Below are 19,444 nucleotides of genomic sequence, written 5' to 3' on the forward strand. Positions count from 1 at the left end.
AACAGACAAAAAACTACAAATCTGCTGTTTATCATACCAATATAGGACACATGACCTGCAGGATTTGGAAAACGAGGCTGTCCCAGATAATATGGACCTAGATGCTGCTGTAGTGCATGGGCATTTAAGGTGTCAGGTCCCCTATAGAATTATGACTAAAAACCAAAGGAAAAGATGGCTACAGGCAAAGCTGGCAATATTTTGCCTCAATTTGTTAATTTATTATTTGTTTAAATAGTGTCATACATCAATTTGGTTACATTCATTTGGAGCAGGTGAACAGATGGGAAGGAACCAACGCCTTATTGGACCTGCACAGTAGACTGTGTAGCTTCAGGGTATGACTAACTTGTGTGAATCATGCAAGGCAGAGGCAGGAAGTAACCACCTCAGGCGGTTGCTTACTTATGTGGCAAAATGGAAAAGAGGAGCCGTTAACCCCTTAACCTCGTTGAGGAGTTTTTCAAAATATGACTTTTTAGTTCTCAGATTAGCCATTGTTTTGCTTTTCCCTTCTAAACCTTCGAGCAAGGAAGACAGCCAAGAAATGTCTTCAGTGGCAGATGTGAAAATGGCTCAGTGTTAGATCTCCTCTGTTAGAGAAATGGATTGAATATAATGTCTCTGAGGCGACCGTGTGAAAATATACAGCTGCTATGCACTCAGAAGTCTCTCAGCAACTATTCAAATTTCATGCCAATTTCTAGTTGTCACCCCAGCTTTTAAATAGTAGCTGAGGAAGATACAGGAAGAACTTGGAAAGGGCTTAGTGATGTTGGAGAGGGTGCTAGGACATTATTTTGCTTGTATAGGGAGGGGAAAACAATTGAATACAAGCCATCAGTATTTGGATTTGCCTCAAGGAAGCAGCTCAGAGTGGCTCAGCTCCCTTGTCTGGAGAATCTTTGGTGGTCTACAAAGTGCTTAATGGAGGGGAAAATTAACATCTGTGTTGTAGCTGATCTGCCCAAATGCATCTGCCTGCTACTGATTAGACTGCTATTGTTCTTACAGCTTGTGTAGACTACAGGAATGGGTTCTCCATGGGACTGGCTCGGAAGACTTTGGGGGGAAAATATTGGAGAAAAAATGGTTAAGAGTTAAAAGAAAAAGTAGTTAGGTTACTAATTAGAAACGTACCTTTCCAATCTTGAGCCAGCCATATAGGTTTAAAGAGAATTCCAAGGGCTAATTCTTACTTTAAAGGCCCTGAAATATTAGGTGTTGCACTACCACAACTTTGTTTCCTTATATTTGAACCTATATTAAGATAACCCAAAGCCCTTCCTTCCTTCCTTCCTTCCTTCCTTCCTTCCTTCCTTCCTTCCTTCCTTCCTCTCTCTCTCCCTTCCTTCCTGTCCCTTGATATGAACACGCCACAAGGAGGAGTTTTTCCAATATTTTGCATTACAAATTTGGGGATTGCACCACTCACCAGGATTCTTACCAAGGCAGAATAGGAATCAACTGGCGAGGCAACAAAATTTATGCTGGCATACCTTTCTAGCAATTGAAGACTGTTGGACTTCACTTGTGGATTGGGTGGTCCCCTATCTGTGCCCCCCCCCCCCCCACTTTCCATTCAGTCAGGTTCAGTTTTTGGAGACTGCCTGGACGAGTCCCTGCAGTTATCTTGCCTGGGGTTTTCAGAAGTGATTTGCCCTAGCTTCCTTCCTTCCTAGAGCTGAAAGAAAGTGATTGGCCCAAGGTCATGTAGCTGGGTTTGTGTCAAAGGCAGGGCTAGAACCCATGGTCCCCCAGTTTCTAGCCTGATGCCTTAATCACTACACCAAACTGGCTCTCAAGCAGTGCCTTAGATAACAAGTTTTCCCCTTCCCTGTTTTAAGAAATAAATGCAAACATTGAGCTCATGACTACAATGCTTTCTGGTTTGTTTACATAGATGGGCTGTTTCTGACAAGATAAGCCACCGTTTTTGCTATGGTTGTAACATCTATTTCTGTCCATCTATTCATTTGTAAATATTTGTTCACATCTGACCGTTGATGAATAGCTTCCCCTTTCAAGCCTTCTGATTTGCTAGCTTCAAAATGACACTTTACATTATGGGAGGCAGAACGATACACACAATGTTATCGTCCTGATGCAAGCTACCCATGAAATTGCTCAGAAGTGGCTCTGAATCAGAGCTTGTTCTTGCCTCATAAATGTTCTGTCTTTGCCTGTAAATTTGTGGCAGGAACCAGGCCTGTTAGATTTTGGTAATCTAACAAATGGCAGCAACCTGTTTAATGTACTAATGATACTAATGAATTCTGAGGATTAATTTTCAGTTGTAAAAGCATAAAGGAAGATGCTTTTTAAAAATTAGGTAATGGGTTGGTTTTCCTCAAGACTGGCATTTACTGCATTTGTTGTTGTTGTTTTCCAGTATATTTTATTATTATGTATGGCAGCATCTCTCAATCCAGTGAAATCCAGATGTGAGGATAGGGAGAAGGTGCTATTAGCCTGTCATATCATTTCATAATTATTTCTAGAATAAGCAAGAGCCTTCATGATCAGAGCAGCCTGAAAAATGCATTTTCCCCCCAACATGTTTTTATTTATGTTTTTATTGATTGTTGCTATCATTATATGAGAGAGGTGGCCACAAAAGTTCAATAAATCAGTCAACGGAATATTAATATGAAAATGTGAAGTCGGTGGGTAGTAACTATTGTGGCATTTTAATTGGTCCTAATAAAGAGATCGGTCAATGGTGAACTTTTCTCTCTCTCACTCTATCATCTATCTATCTATCTATCTATCTATCTATCTATCTATCTATCTATCTATCTATCTATCATCTATCTATCATCAATATTTACTGAAGAAGTAGCTTAAAATGTAGCTTGGATGTCCCCACACTATTGTGTTTCATTCCATGATTGCTTTCATTTAGTGTAGTGGTATGTTTACCATCAGGGTTAGTATTTTTACATGGAAATAAATCCCATATGTTCAATGGGAAGGCTTTATTCCCCTCCCCCAAAAAACCACCACCACCAAGCCAAACAATATGCAAAAATATGTGTTAAGCATTTCCCAATATAGGAGAATGTCCAATTGTTTTGACAGGCCAACTATTGTTTGCAAGAAAACTGGGTCTTCAAGAATATTTCTGGATCAATAAGCTCCTTAGTGCTATTATCCCACCTTTTGAAAGGCAATTTCTAGTTGAAAGGCAATTTTAAGCTATCCTTTCATTCTCTCCTTAACAGACTTTCTGTAAGTGTACAATAAGAGAAACAGTATGGAAAAATACAGGAGGATTACAAATATGTAATGTCACTGAGATCCACTGTAAAATTCTGTGATTGAATCAAGAGGTTGCAACATAAAGTTATTGAGCCCTACCACAAAGAGATTTTTCCCACCACAGCAGTGGAACATATTAATGATGATCATATGTTGTATCTAAGTGATTACTGCCCTGAAATATATATCGCTCAGCTCTGGGGGAGGGGGGTTTCCCCACTCTTAGGAAAAGGAATGTTTTGGGAAAGTCAGCCATATTTTTGCACCTGCATTCCACATTTGCAAATAGGGAAAAATAGAGCAATAAAAAGCAGAAATGTTTAGCTGGGAAGTTCCGATCACATTCATCTGCAATGCCCACCCACTTTCCCGTTAGAGAGTTCCAGACTACAATGCAACATAGAACATAGAATCGTAGGGCCGGAAGGGACCTTGGAGGTCTTCTAGTGCAACCCTGCTCAAGGCAGGAGACCCAAACTACCCCAATCAAATGTTCTCCAATCTATTCTTGCAAATCTCCAGCAATGGAGCACCACAACTCTGGGAGGCAAGCTATTCCACTGATTAATTGTTCTCACCATCATGAAATCTCTGCTTTTACTTTGCAACTACCTTAAGCAACCTTATTTAAACTAGGTTAAAAGCAAGAGACTTTTAAAAATCAAGCTCCTTCTGTGATTTCATGGGCACATCCAGGTTGATAAGAGGCTGGTCCCGGGATGGGAGACCACCAAGCCTGAACCACTTTGGCTTTAAAGTGAAGACAAGCTTAACCTGGTTTTGCTCATTGCTGACACGTCCTGTGTTTATCACCTGTGGGTCCTTGGTTTATGACCTCCGACAGCAGCCATTGCAACTGCAGATATCTCAGATTTTCATCGAAATACTGTTGTTTATTTCTAATTGAGCAACACCTAACACAGGGATGGGCAACGATGGTCCCTTTAAGACCGTAGACCTCAATTCCCACATGCAGGGTATAGTTTGAAAGACGATTGGAATTGCAGATTAGTGTGGGTAGGTAAAGGGATCAGTAAAATGAGTGGACTACAAGAAGGAAGCCATTGGCTCAGGGATGGAAATTGCAAACTTGTGGCAAACCTGAAGTCTTAGAAGCATTCCAAATGCATTTTACCCGCACACCTGTATCTTTGTTTTTGTTTCTTTGCCAAATGGTGGATGAATGCTATACAGGTAGTCATCATCTTATGACCACAAATGAGGCCAAATTTTTTGTTGTTAAGTGAGACATTTGTTGAGTGAGTTTTTCCCCATTTTGCAACCTTTTTTTGCCATAGTTGTTAAGTGAATCCCTGCAGTAGATAAGCTGGCTGTTAAGTGAATCCAGCTTCCCCATTGACTTTGCTTGTCAGAAGATCGCAAAAGGTGATCACATGACCTTGGGACATAGCAATATTCATAAATATGAACCAGTTGCCAACCATCTGAATTTTGCTCACGTGATCATGACAAAGGTTGTAACTGTGAAAAATGCCAGTGAGTCACTTTCTTTAGTGCTGTTGTAACCTTGAACAGTCAGTCACTAAATGAACTGTTGTAAGTCGAGGACTGCCTGTATTATATACATCAGAATAAAAAGAGTTTTGTGGTCTCCTGCTGATGAAGGCAACACCAAATCAGGGGGAGAACTATGGCATTCCCCCCTTCCAACAGAGGTGGACTGCTACTGGTTTTGACCACTTCAGGCGAACCGGTAGTTCCGACCAGCGGTTGAGCCCGCTCACCCGCCCCAGAGTTATCCCATCCTATATAATCATGTTTTGAAGCAGCACGCATATGCGGAAGGTGTGAGCTCACATTTTTGGTTCTGGGCAAACTGGTTGTTACATTATGCCTTCTGCCTTCCATCCATTATTTTCTTATATTTCCTGATTAGGGGTATCCCTCTCTTGCTTCTTCCATATAGGATTGCAATTTTAGGTCTGTGGGATAGCAACTCAGGCACATTCTCTAAAACATACAAGGGCTCTTCTACATAGCCCTCGTATTGAAAAGGAACTTGGCTCGATCAATTATTGAATGAACTTTTCCAGATCTATTACCATCCAGAGGAAATGAACCTCGATTTCTGTTATTTGTAGTCATAATGACCAAACTGAAGGATTCCTAGCTGCAGAAAGCTGGAATAAACAATCAAATGAAAATAAGCATTGTTTCCATTCAAGAATGAAATATCCCCTCAATAAAATGAAGCAATTAGAAACAATTGGTAGTGGTACAAGCAATCTTTTTACAGTATAAATTTTGCTATTCTCTGGGCTGGCAAGGCTCAGGTAATTTGTTCCTGATAAGATTAAAGGAGATTAGAGTAACTGAGAAACAAAAGGTGAGGAAGAAACTTAAGGCAAGTACACACACCAAAGTTAGTGTCCTCTAAAGCCCAACAGAGACATAACCGGTCAGTTATCTTGGGCAGTATAAAATGCTTGATGTTTGTTGAAAAAGAAAATAGGTACTGTAAAACAGGAGAGTGTTGAAATGAGTGGATTACTGTTAAGCTTTTTAAAAATAATGGATAGTATAGATCAGGAGTTTCCAACCTCTGATCCACAGACCAGGACTGGGCCATGGCATGCCAGAAACCGTTTGGTGCAAACAAGCGAAGCTCCATCCACGGGATGCAGGCAGCACGCAAAACTACTCCCCCTCTGCTCCACAGAAAAACTTCGCTCCATAGAACTGATCCCTGGTACCCAAGAGGTTGGGAAGCACTGGTATAGATTATATAGCTAGAACTTAGAGAAGAAGGACATCATTAGAGAATGAGTTCGGCAGTGATTCTGACCGGCTCAAGGTTGACTCAGCCTTCCATCCTTCCGAGATGGGTAATATGAGGACCCAGATTGTTGGGGGCAACATGCTGACTCTGTAAACCGCTTAGAGAGGGCTGCAAAGCACTGCGAAGCGGTATATACTTATATTGTTGGATCCGCTGTACAGTATATGAATATGAGAACTGCTTCATAACAATGTCGCCTGGATTACATTAGGCTTTATTACACAGGCCATGGAACAGAATGCTTTTGACTGTCAATTGAGTTAGAGGAGAAAATATTGTCTTAGACTGCAGTTTTGAGTAAAAGAAGATTAATGGATTTTTCACTTAAACTAGCAGGATTGTTCTTATAATCTTTAGCTCTCAAGTGATTATTCTCTGATGAAATGCCATAAACAAAGAAAAAGTTTGGAACCGTATATGTTGATCATCTGCATCCCCCCCCCCCGAAATTTCATTAAGCCCTCCTACATAAATTGTCTTTACGGGGCAAGCGGTTAGACTAGAAGACCACCAAGGTCCCTTGTAACTCTGTCATTCTGTTATTTGTTAACTTGAGGATAGTACTTTTGGAAAAGATACAACTATCTTCCTGCAACATAAGCTACTCCAAAGCAGTGGAGTACCCCAAGGCTCTGTTTTGGGCCCAGTACTTTTCAACATCTTCATCAATGATTTGGATGAGGGAATAAATGGGGAACTCATCAAATTTGCAGATGACACCAAGCTGGCAGGAATAGCCAACACTCCAGAATATAGGCTTAAGATACAGAAGGATCTTGACAAACTTGAACATTGGGCACTATCTAATAAAATGAAATTCAATGGTGAAAAGAGTAAGGTTCTACATTTAGGCAACAAAAATGAAATGCACAGGTACAGTATAGGTGGTACCTTGCTCAACAGTAGTAATTGTGAAAGGGATCTTGGAGTCCTTGTGGACAACCATTTAAATATGAGCCAGCAGTGTGCAGCAGCTGCCAAAAAAGCCAACACAGTTCTAGGCTGCATCAACAGAAGGATAGAATCAAGATCACGTGAAGTGTTAATACCACTTTATAATGCCTTGGTAAGGCCACACTTGGAATACTGCATTCAGTTTTGGTCGCCATGATGTAGAAAAGATATGGAGAATCTAGAAAGAGTGCAGAGAAGAGCAACAAAGATGATTAGGGGACTGGAGACTAAAACATATGAAGAACGGTTGCAGGAACTGGGTATGTCTAGTTTAATAGAAAGAAGGACCAGGGGAGACATGATAGCAGTGTTCCAATATCTCAGGGGTTGCCACAAAGAAGAGGGAGTCAAACTATTCTCCAAGGCACCTGAGGATAGAACAAGAAGCAATGGGTGGAAACTAATCAAGGAGAAAAACAACTTAGAACTGAGGAGAAATTTCCTGACAGTTAGAACAATTAATCAGTGGAACAGCTTGCCTCCAGAAGTTGTGAATGCCCCAACACTGGAAGTCTTTAAGAAGACGTTGGATAGCCATTTCTCTGAAACGGTATAGAGTTTCCTGCCTAGACAGGGGGTTGGACTAGAAGACCTCCAAGTTCCCTTCCAACTCTGCTATTGTATTGTATTGTAGCTTTATGCTGGAAAAGAAGTCCATGTTATTATAAGCAGAGATTGGTGACCTTGTGTTTAGTAGGAAACATACAGCTACGAGTGGCAACTACTGCTTCCAAGCCAAGTTATTTCACACCACTGAAATGTGCTGCAGAATCCAAGCGGAAAGAAACAGTTTCCTTTATTTCAAAGTTTCTTAGAAAGACTTGAACAGCCTGTGACAGCAAGATGGGCTCCACAGAACATTTCTAACAATTTCACTGCAATGGGACTGAATTAAACAAAACCAGGAAACTAGGGTTTCCCCTCACTCTAATGATCTCTACTAAATTCTGGGGAAGAGGACTACATAGGCAGGAGAATCAATGATGAGAAACTATGCATTTGGCTCTTGTCAAGAAACTTGGAGACAACAACATAGAATTGCTGTTCCTTGCACTTTTCTCTTGCTTTACAAAACATTTATAAGAAATTTCCCATATTTTTTTGATTTATATAAGCTTTGATTCATTGGCCTTTCACAATCATGGGCCTTTTACAATTTCTGTGCAGATGGCAAGCATACACCAAGAAACAAAATACTTTATTTATTAGTATAAAAAATTATATAGCTGCCCAGCTTGCACATTACAACTCGGAGCAGCTTCCAGTAAGCCAAAAATAAACAAAAAGATCCCTGAAATAACTCATCCAAAAGCATCTTAGAAGTAAGCCAATATGTGCACATTTTATATTGAGATGTTAGTCTCAATTATGAACTCTAATATGTGGCTCTAAAGCAGAGGCAATCCCACAAATAACCTGCACTTAAAGAAGGCACTTGAGGCTGGTGGGCAAATCTGAATTTTCAATAACATATTCTAGAGCAGTGTTTCTCAAACTTGGCGACTTTAAGTCCTGTGGACTTCAACTCTCAGAATTCCCCAGCCAGCTATGCTGGCTGGGGGATTCTGGGAGTTGAAGTCCACAGGACTTAAAGTCGCCAAGTTTGAGAAACACTGTTCTAGAGGTTCTCAGACTTTGGCTCTGTTGCTATTTTGCTGAACCTCATTCTAATTCTATATTCTTGATGCCCATGATAACAGCAAACAAATCCTTAAATTGAAATAATTTAATTTAATTTATAATTTTCATTTTTTTTTAAAAAAAAGTCCAACATATTTTGAGACAGGGGGGGGGGGGGCAGAGCCTAACTTTTAACTACATAACTAAGAACCAGTATATACAAGTACTAGAACATATAATGAAAATTGTCCTGCACCATGCCATATCAGTAAGAAAATGTACAGGAACTATGTTCCTTGAAATCTAATGCTCTCTGTTCAGGGACTTGGTTTGCTTTCTACATTGGGGTTATTTAATTATGCAGCTGCTAGTTTAATAAACCATTTCACCAAGTTGTGACAGCTAGTTATCATATTCATTTTCTTGCATGACTAATAAGAACGAGGAAGCTTCTTATCCCTTTTTAGAAGCAAAGATTCCATCATTTTGAATTGAGCAATTTCAGGGCTATACAAAAACTGGTTATTTAATGGAAATTGGAAATGCAAGCTGCTAGTTTTATATTCAGGTTTTAAAAAGGTAAAGGAGTACCTGTGGCAATAAAGGAGTTCCTCTACTAGTCGTTGCCAACTATATTCAGGAAGCAAATGTAGGAGATGACCAGGCTGAGCCCGAGGGAGAGGTCAAATGTGTCATAAGTCATGAGTCCTTTCACATCAGCAAGAGATCAAAGTCCGGCCCACCTTGAATGCCTCTCTTATCTTTCCTGCATTTCTCTTAAAGGTCAGTTGGCCAGATTCTTGTGAAGAGCTTAAGCTTGCACTAAATCTTTATACTCTTTTGAACTGCCTTAATTTCCTGATTTCCTGGGCAATTGACAGCAAGACAATTACAGAATAGGGACAACTAATCATAATGGCAATAACCATTCCTAGTTGGTTATCTTTGACATCTGGTCACCTAAGATATGTATTTATTTATGTAATAAAGAAATCAGACCTATAAGAGCAAATTTATTTAACCAGCCAGCTAGCCCTTTCCTTTTTTTCAAGATTCTCACTTCCATTCTCATCCCTATGGGTCTTCATTCTAAGAGTCAGGTTTTTGGAGTGACTATCCAGTTCTGTTTAGCCTTGGGGGGGAGGTTATTTTTAGAGGTTTCATGTAAGCTTTTCCTATTTTTCTAAGCCATAAAGTTTTTCTGGATCCACTGATATTGATATTTATCACTTGTGTGCAACTAGCATTGACTGGTGGATTACTGCCAGAAAGTTGCAACCCCCATCAAATGATTTATCATATAGATGTGACCAATGGATTGTTTTACAGATGGACTGAGACATGTTCTATTTATTTTACATAGCCACTGATCTCTCTGACGTGACTCTGCATGGCATACAATAAAGCAAATAGTTAAAACAAATCTATATATGTAAAAGTGAAATACCACTCACGCATCATCATGAAATCTCCAGAATCTTAAAGCGTACAAACTTGAAATTTGGCACATATGTTCCTCTTGGCTTCTAGGTGCTTGCTAAGAAAGGATTTTTCAAAATGACCATCAGATCATTAGTATTTCTTATATTATTATTAACACACTCTGATGCTAAGGAATTAGATGTTCTACTCCCCTTCCCCACCTGAAAAGAATTCTGTTCGAACTGCCACTAGGGCATGACCAGAATGTGATTCATCCAGCCTGCAGGCTGGGAGTTTAGACATTCTACTCCCCCTCCCCACCTGAAAAACGCTCTGATGCTAAGGAGTTAGATTGAGGGAGAGAAAGGAATAAGATATGAGAGTCCTCTGTGGGGCAAGCCTGAGGGAGAGAAGAGGAGGGGAGAGGCCGATCGTAACTACTCATTAATTTTCAAGCTGTAAGTATTCATTTATCAAGCCCAATCACATAGTTTTGTAGTGGAGCACATGTATCCAGCTAGTCTTAAATAATCATGACAAACAATTAATATAAAATATAAAGAAGATCATGAGAGAATGCTCCAACATTTCATATATAGCAGAACCATCTTGCAGGCTCCCTAAAACTCAGGGATTCCCTGGCCTGCTTTTTAAAAAAAGACATGTTTTAAGGTATTTCTGAAAATCCACTAGCATTTGGGCTAATCTCAGTTCAGGGGGAACGGGGTTCCAAATGGTGGATGGCAGAAAAAGCTCATCTCGAGGGTCCCACTAGAGGGAGTTCTTTGGATGGTGAAGGAAAGGCATCAGGGTGACTATGGTATAGAGATTCTTTCCTTTCCATCACAGAATCATAGGCTGGAAGCATTTCCAAAGCAGAGTCAGCCTTGAAATTCCAGCCAGTTTACAGAGGTGAGTCATGGTAAATGTATATACAACATTTTCCTAATGAATTCAGTTTACTTTTAACGATCTGCCGTGAATCATCAATAATTTCATTATAAATGAAGCATTTAAAAACAGTTTACACTTTAATACTTTTTTTTAAACTTATAAGTAAAATATACTAATTTTACCAGGTTTTCTACAAGATAAGTTGTATATTACTAGAGATTGATGAGCATTTTTTTAAAAAAAAATCCTGGAGCATACTGACATAGAAAATTTAAAAAAAAAAACATGATTAGAGAAACAAAAGGCACCAGAACCATAAAAACCAGATGATGGATTTATTTTTATTGGAGGCTGTGAGTGGTATTTAAATCTCTGCGGAGGTGGCTAGATTTTAGATAGTAGGTTTTATTGTGTTAGTTTTTATATCAGGAGCCTCCAGGTCCAAGAGGGGCAGTATCTCATGAGCATTTGTAAAAGACAACATTTCCCCAGGCGGTTTGTTCTTGAAATATTCAGAAGAGCCCTGAAATTGATTTTTTCAAGGAAATCAAAAATATAGAAGTTCCGCACACCGACAGATATTACTGATGGGATTATTCTAGGAATTATATGCTTATATTCTTTAATAATCATAGAAGCTGAATTTGGTGATGTAAGTATCCTTTGCCTTTGGTTATTTAATAAAATATATTATTTAGATGACCTGTAAAGGTAGAACACTGTACGTTTACAATTAATGATGATCATTTGTTGAATTTTTGAAATGGATTATGTTTGTTGCCTAACTATCTAGGTAAGTTACTATTTTTTTTCATAACCAATTTGGTTTAATTACATTTCTACGTGTGAAGAAGTTACAGAGTTTGGTACAAGGTGGGTGGCTATATGATCTTTTTAAAAAATAAATATGAGGATTTGCAAATTTAGAATAAACTGTCATTGTAGAGAAAATGAATGTGCTGTCCATTAAAGCCAACTAATTAGCAGATTTGCATTTTTACCTTTAATGTTGAAATATGTTAACTTTAATGATATTATTGGGATAAACTAATAAGTCAGATTTATTCTCGCATACAAGGCAGTCCAATATATAGCTGAAGCCAAATGCAAAAATTGCCTACGGTCCAGAATTTAGTATATAACTAGACAGGTGGTAAAAATTTGTACCAGAGCTATGTGTATCTATCTGAATAATCTGATCATTGTATTTTTCAGGTGTCTAATTAAGGATTTTGAAAAACGTCCACAAGTCACTCATCTTTTAGAACATCCCTTCATCCGACAGGCCCATGGTAAAGATATGGCACTCCAAAAACAGTTGAGGAACCTGATTCAGGCCCAACAACAATTGGACTCTGTGGCCAAGATAAGGTACTATCTAATTCCTCAGATTTCCTCCGGTAGAATTCAAGGGATTCTTACTATAATGCATGCATATATTATAAATAAATGTATAAAGTGGTAGAGTTTTTGTCCCACTTGAGTTCTCTGAATGATCTGTATGCAAAGCTTATACGAATGAAGTTGCATTGTCATCTGCAATATAAAACGAGGCTTATCCTGACTCAAGTGACATGATGAGAAGCATCTCAGTAAAATTGGGGACCATGTCCCTCCTTTTCTGAAGTCCATTGTGGATAACTCGGTTATTAAGTATGTCCTTATCTTAAGCACCCTAGGAATTGGAGTGGGGGCAAGGAAAGCAATGTGTGTTGTGACCTGCCCTTACATACTTGCCTAGAACATCAAGTTGCAATGTTAAAAGTTTGTATTATGGTGTCATTGGGAGTATTTCGTCATTTTGGTGTCATTGTGATTAAGAACAGATACCTATCCCTATATGTAGAATAGGATTTTTCTTATGATTGAATTTCTCTTCATGATAGTTGATACAGCTCATACAAACAGAACATTTACCGTATACTTTTCTTATTTGTCTCCTTTAAATGCATCCAACAATAATGGCAACTTCACATAATGGTTGTTCTTACACCTGCACTCAAGTGTTCATTAATCAGTAAATGAAATGTAAACAGGATACCTGTTCTTGCTTAATGACCTTTATCGTGTGAATAATAAAAAGTATTGGTGATGGCATATTAGAAATGTAAAAACAGCATGGTTTGTTTAGCCATTGTTTGGAAAGCTGAAATTAACTTTTAAAAAATCTTTCTCAATATCACCAACTACATTTCTATAAAGCCTTATATTCTATCTCCATTAAGAATGACAACTTTTCCAATATAATCTGAAAGCCAGCATAGGAGGCATTCCTTGATTTTGTGGCCGTCCATAGGGTGGCAGAATTTCACTGTTTTCGAAGTAAATTTAAACGCAAATGAGCACACACTCTTTCTCCTCAGCAGAGCTTTCGCAATATGAAATTTATCTAGTGCTAGATAAGATGTAAAGCATTATTGTAAATAAATAAATAAATATCTAATGCTGATGAAGAAAATTAAATGCCATGACTCATAAGTTATAAAAATATGTGTGCATATTCAGGCACAATCACTTTGCTTTTTCAAAACCAAAAGCCTTAATGCAGAAATGCAAATATGCAGTAATAAATATAATTTACAGTGAAGCTGATCAGGATAAATTGTCCTGTAGATTTTTTTCTAAAATAAGAGCCTAAATTAACTTTTCCTTCTTGTTCATGCTGTTGTTTTGTTTTGCTATAAAGGTGCTAAGTATACATTTTATTCCTTCTAGTAGTTACTATTTCTATGGGGTTGGGTTTTTTTTTTGTTTTGTTACAATTCTCATAGTACGAGAATTTGGTAGCTGCAAGAGGTATCTTCTGATATTCAATATGAAGTGGAATAAACCCAGTTGATGCAGCATAAGTTGTTCTACTCATGAAATAGAATGACATTTTATCATTTTAGGTTACAGTGCAAGGGTATCACTCTCTATCTTGATGTGGATTTTGACAAGCATAGTTCAACACAACTGTTTGAGTGGAGAGGGTACCAGATGAAGGCCAGTGTAGGCTGTTTCTTATTAGACAGCTCTTTAGAAAACCAGCCTGCTACTAACAGGGAGTTTGTAGAGACAGCATTTTATGACAGTTTCAATTTGAATTTGAAAGCAAGGTGCCTATTTGGAATTTCTCCTATACTGATATAATTTGAAAGTACCTTTTATACAGGTAGCTCTAGACTTACAGCAGTTCATTTAGTGACTGTTCAAAGTTGCAATGGCACTAAAAAGTGACTTATGACCACAGTCAGAACTTTGCCGCATCCCCATGACCATGTGCTCAAAATTCAGATGCTTGGCAACTGGTTCATACGTACAACGGTTGCAGTGCCCTGGGGTCATGTGATCACTTTTTGCAACCTTCTGAGAACCAAAGTCAAATGGGGAAACCAGATTCACTTAACAACCACGTTGCTAACTGCGATGATTCACTTAACAAATGCAGCAAGGAAAGTCATGAAATGAATCAAAACTCACTCAACAAATTCTCACTTAACAACAGAAACTTTGGGCTCAATTGTGGTCATAAGTTGAGGATTATCTGTAATAAGCCCAGAATTAGCTGTTGGAACACAAAAACGTGGGCATATAGAACTGAGGGTGTGGGTTTTTTAAAATGTATTTTCTTCCAGAGATCATCTGATCAAATTTCAGGGCAAAAATAGCACGCTGGGAAACTTAACTGCGAGCAAGTAAGCTACCATTATCAAGCGTGACCACATCGTAATTGCTAATGATTACACTAATCCTTATTATTATATCTTCATCCTGCCTTTTTATATATGTCAAGTGTGAAAAAATACCTAATACGAGAGAGAGGGGGGGAGAGGGAGGGAGAGAGAGAGAGGGAGGGAGGGAGGGAGGGGGAGAGCGAGAGCGAGAGAGAGAGCAAGAGCAAGAGAGAGAGAGACCAGCTGTCAGCCCTCAGGCTGCCATCCAGGGGGACCCTGTCTATCACCATGCCCACCATGCAATGCTGCCACGTTGATGTTGCCTCTCTGATGACGATTGAGCCTGTAGCTGCATGTGGCTCTTCTACTCGGGTGCAACTGCCTCCTCTGATGTAACTCTTCTACTCGGATGTGGCTCACCAGGAAAGAGGCTATGATGACACTGAGTGAGGGTGTGGCTGGAAGTGTGGGTCATGGTGATTGGTGATGGTGGGTGGGTGTCATCTGGGTGGAGTTGTGGGTGGAGCTGGGTGGGGTAATGGTATATATTATGGGTGATGGTGTTAACTTGGTTAGAACTGACTTGGATTTGATTACCTTTGTATCATTGTTATTTAGTGCTGGTTATCACGTAGTTTGTTAGATAGAGATAAAAGTTTTTCATCAAACAAACTGAATCTCTGTTTGTATGCAACGTGAACGCCGGAACGTGACACCAGCACCTTCACTATGGTGGCTCTCTAGAAAAAGGGTAGAAAGGAGATAATATAATCTCCTGGCATGCAAGAGATAGCAATTAAGGTTGTTGCCAATGTTGTAATTATGATGTTTGTAGAAAGTACTCCAAGCAGTGGGATTCTTGCCACTATGGCTGGTCAGGCCAGGTGATCATACTGAAAATTCAGCACTTTTGCTGTAATAGAGGTCACAAGCCCAATTCTTCCCACTGTTTCAAGAATTCTCATTATTTCTTTTTATGTTCTCCCCGTGACAAAAAGAAGAATGTGGATCAGTTATTTCTATGCCTGTTTGAAAGCTGTTCTGTTAATCTTCAGAGACAAAAGGAAATGTACGCATTGGGTGCTAGATGGGAAAACTGTGACAAGATAATACCTTTAATGTAATAAGGAACTAATAAAATATGGCCACTTGAAAGGAACAATTGATTGGGAAGACAAGAACAATTGTGTCCTAAATAATGAGCGTCTTTGTTATGCCTTCCAATAATTCTACTTTTGATCTTATTTTAGTTTTATTACATTTGTGATCCATTTCACTACAACACAGAATTTATCTCTCCCTTAAAGCTCTGTACTAACCTGATATGTACACAGATATGTACCATCAGTGTCATTAGTGCGTTCCATTGTATTTAATACAAGTAGTAAATGGTTCTGTTGTTTGCTGAACTAATATATGCCAAACCAGAAGCCCCCTTGTAACATGAATACACCAAGTATAGATTTCTGGAACAGCAGTAATGGCCATGCTCATAGAGTTCAATAGCAGATGAAAACCCAAACTATGAACATCCTTGTTCTGTAAGAGCCACAGTGACACAGTGGTTAGAGTGCAGTACTGCAGGCTACTTCGGCTGATCACTGGCTGCCAGCAGTTTGGCAGTTCGAATCTCACCAGGCTCAAGGTTGACTCAGCCTTCCATCCTTCCAAAGTGGGTAAAATGAGAACTCAGGGGGCAATAGGCTGACTTTGTAAAACCGCTTAGAGAAGAAAAGAGTGGAAGAAGAATCAATACTTGAGGAAAAAATATATTGGAAGCACATGTCATTATTATCCATCTGAATAGATCTCCAGGTGTCACTACATATAGGACTGGCACTGATTACAAGTGAACCAAGTTCTTTTTCCCCCTTTTCTTGGAACACAGATTTGCATAAGTATTGATTTGAACAATTTTTTTTCGTTTTTCCAACCCAACAGAATATTAGAAATAAATTATGTAAGGGAACCTCACTCTATTGTCAGTGGGTAATTCTCTAAAAGTATAACAGAGCTGAGGCAATTTTAATCGATGGGAGAAGCTGGGAGAAGAAAGATCAAAGTTAAATAAAAGGGCTGGATGAAGTTGGCAGCTGGGGGTGGAGTTAAATCTGGGAAATAGTCCTTTAGTGGGAGTGGTTGATTCTGTGAAAGAATGTTGCCAACAATTCCATTCTAAGTTCCCTTCTTCCCATTTCCTGGTCATATGTCCCACAATGGAGCATGCACAGGTTATCCTTTGCTTCTCAGTACATATACAGTTCATACTAATATCTATAGACACAAGACAAGGGGAGAGTAGAATCACGTAGCCACAATACATATAAACCCATCCAGATTAGATTCTGACATACATACACAACTCGCACACACCAAGACTACATATGCCCTCATTCTAATTAGACCATCACATAATGCATGCATATGCAAGAACAACATGCATGGCCCTATTTTGATTATACTGTCACACATACATATATGCACGGACAAGGCATTGTATATACTTCATTCTTATACTCTCTTTTCCTATGCATACTCTAATTAGTCACATAGAGGGAAGAGGTTACTAAATTTGGCCACACAGATGAAAATACAGACAGCTTCTATGGGCATACTGGTGTGGGGCTTGGAAAGAGCCTGGAGGCTCTGTCTACCTTGTTTCTTACTGCCATCTGGCTGGCCCACTCAATTTGTCTGAGGACCACATGTCTACCCCCAGGCAGGGGTCCAATTAGAGGTGGTATTTAGCCAGTTCTGACCGGTTCTGGCGAATCCGTCAGTGGAAATTTTGAGTAGTTCGGAGAACTGGAAAATACCACCTCTGGTTGGCCTGCCCCCATCTATTCTCTGCCTCCTGAGTCCCAGCTGATCAGAGTCCCAGCTGATCAGCTGGGACTTCTTTTGTTGCCCTGTACAGGAGAATGGAGCTAGAAAGCAAGTTAGTGGGGTGGGTGGGGGGAATGGGGATTTTACAGTATCCTTGCCCTGGAGTGGATAGGGAATGGGAATTTTGCACTACCCTTCTGCTGCCCCACCCACCAAACCCCGCTCTCCACGCCATGCCCGCCAAGCCATGCCACGTTCATCAAGCAGAACCAGTAGTAAACATTTTTGAATCCCACCACTGGGTCCAATATTGATAAATTATTGCAGCATTCAGTTGTATGAAGTTGCTTAAAGCAACTCAGTGTTTTATTCTTTGATCCATATCAACATAAAGGGAGGGCCCAGTGCCACAAGATGGCTAAGGAGACCAACAGGAGAATAGAGAGTTAAAAAAAAAAAGATGCTATATTCCTTCTCAGTATTGCTATTCTGAGTAAAGCCCTGGTATCCTTCCGATTTAAAGTTTTTAAATTTTCAATATTAAAATAATTTCTTGAAAATGATTTGATAGGGTTTAGTCAGTAGTCTTACCTGAGTTCTCCGACAAAATTCATTTGTTCAAAAACAAAGGGGGTGATTATTATTTTATTAGAATTGGCAGGATTATATTTGTTTTGTGAAAGATATACAACCCTTCAGAATGTATGAAAATTAAAAGGACTTATATTACAGGATAGATTAATATAGAAACATGCTCTGTAATGCAATTTAAAAATAAATAAATATCAGATCTTTCTGCTTTTCTGATGCCTGACTCACAGGTTTTGTTTCTCAGAATCTTTCTAAGTAGATGTTTTCCCACTGCCCAAGGGGGAAAACGCAGTAGGAGATTTTGTTTGTTTATTCAGAAAAGGAGTTCAATTGAAAGCCAACTCAGCAATTAGCTGTGAATATAAGGTGCCCTCAATCCGAACGCAATGATTGTAAACCATCCATGCATTAAGTTAAAAATTTCAAGGACACCCGCCAAATCAGTCTCGATGGGCGTCCTGCTAATGCAGACTCTTTTCCAATGCTTCTAGAAGAGAAAAATGTTTCTGTTTTCAGCTAGTAAGTGACAGGATACTAAGGATATTGTTTTAATACCCTGACAGGCTCAAGGTTGACTCAGCCTTCCATCCTTCCGAGATGGGTAAAATGAGGAACCAGACTGTTGGGGGCAATATCTGTAAACTGCTTAGAGAAGGCTGTGAAGCACTGTGAAGCGGTATATACAATACAATACAATACAATACAATACAATACAATACAATACAATACAATACAATGCAATGCAATGCAATACAATAGCAGAGTTGGAAGGGACCTTGGAGGTCTTCTACTCCAACCCCCTGCCTAGGCAGAAAACCCTATACCATTTCAGACAAATGGCTATCAAACATCTTCTTAAAGACTTCCAGTGTTGGGGCATTCACAACTTCTGGAGCCAAGCTGTTCCACTGATTAATTGTTCTAACTAATTGTTCTATAAGTCTAAGTGCTATTGCTATTAATGTGGTAATATTTTCTATTTCCTCTTCATATGTCTTGGTGTTTTCACTACCTTCTAACACAGGGTTGTCAAACTCCTGGCCAGCATGTCAGATGCATCAGGCGGTAATTTCCCCCCCCTCTTGTCTGTGACTTTTATACCTTCCCAAGGTCAAATGAGCTCTTATAGTTCTCTTCGGGGTAATTAAGTCATAACAGCAAATAAATCCTTTTCAGTTTTGTGGGCTAATGAACATACTTCAACAAATGTACAGTTTACATATTTGTTGCAGCTAAGTCCAGCTTTACAAGTGTGATATTGTAAGGAGCTCAGATCACTCTTTCAAAAGTTTTGGAAACAGGACATATGGTAGAAAATAAAGAAGATTTGTATGAGAAGGTAGGACCAATTCAGTTGCTGAAGCAGCTTCTCTTGCATCTAAGTTAGCCTAGCATCTATCTCCTATTAATGGTTCCTATA

The 19,444-nt window shown here is 39.2% G+C and overlaps 1 protein-coding gene across 1 annotated transcript in view; it reads left to right on the forward strand.

Annotated features, from left to right (window-relative positions):
* The window catches only part of MYO3B (myosin IIIB), a gene marked incomplete at its 5' end in the record, with an annotated part of 314,537 nt that overhangs the window by 75,161 nt on the left and 219,932 nt on the right, over positions 1–19,444 (forward strand). The window contains one exon of the mRNA XM_081955637.1: positions 12,167–12,322. Coding sequence (XP_081811763.1) covers positions 12,167–12,322 — 156 coding nt within the window. The remainder of the gene's footprint in view (positions 1–12,166; positions 12,323–19,444) is intronic.

The sequence above is a fragment of the Natrix helvetica genome (genome assembly GCF_964273705.1).
Source record: "Natrix helvetica genome assembly, chromosome: 1".
NCBI lineage: Eukaryota > Metazoa > Chordata > Lepidosauria > Squamata > Natricidae > Natrix > Natrix helvetica.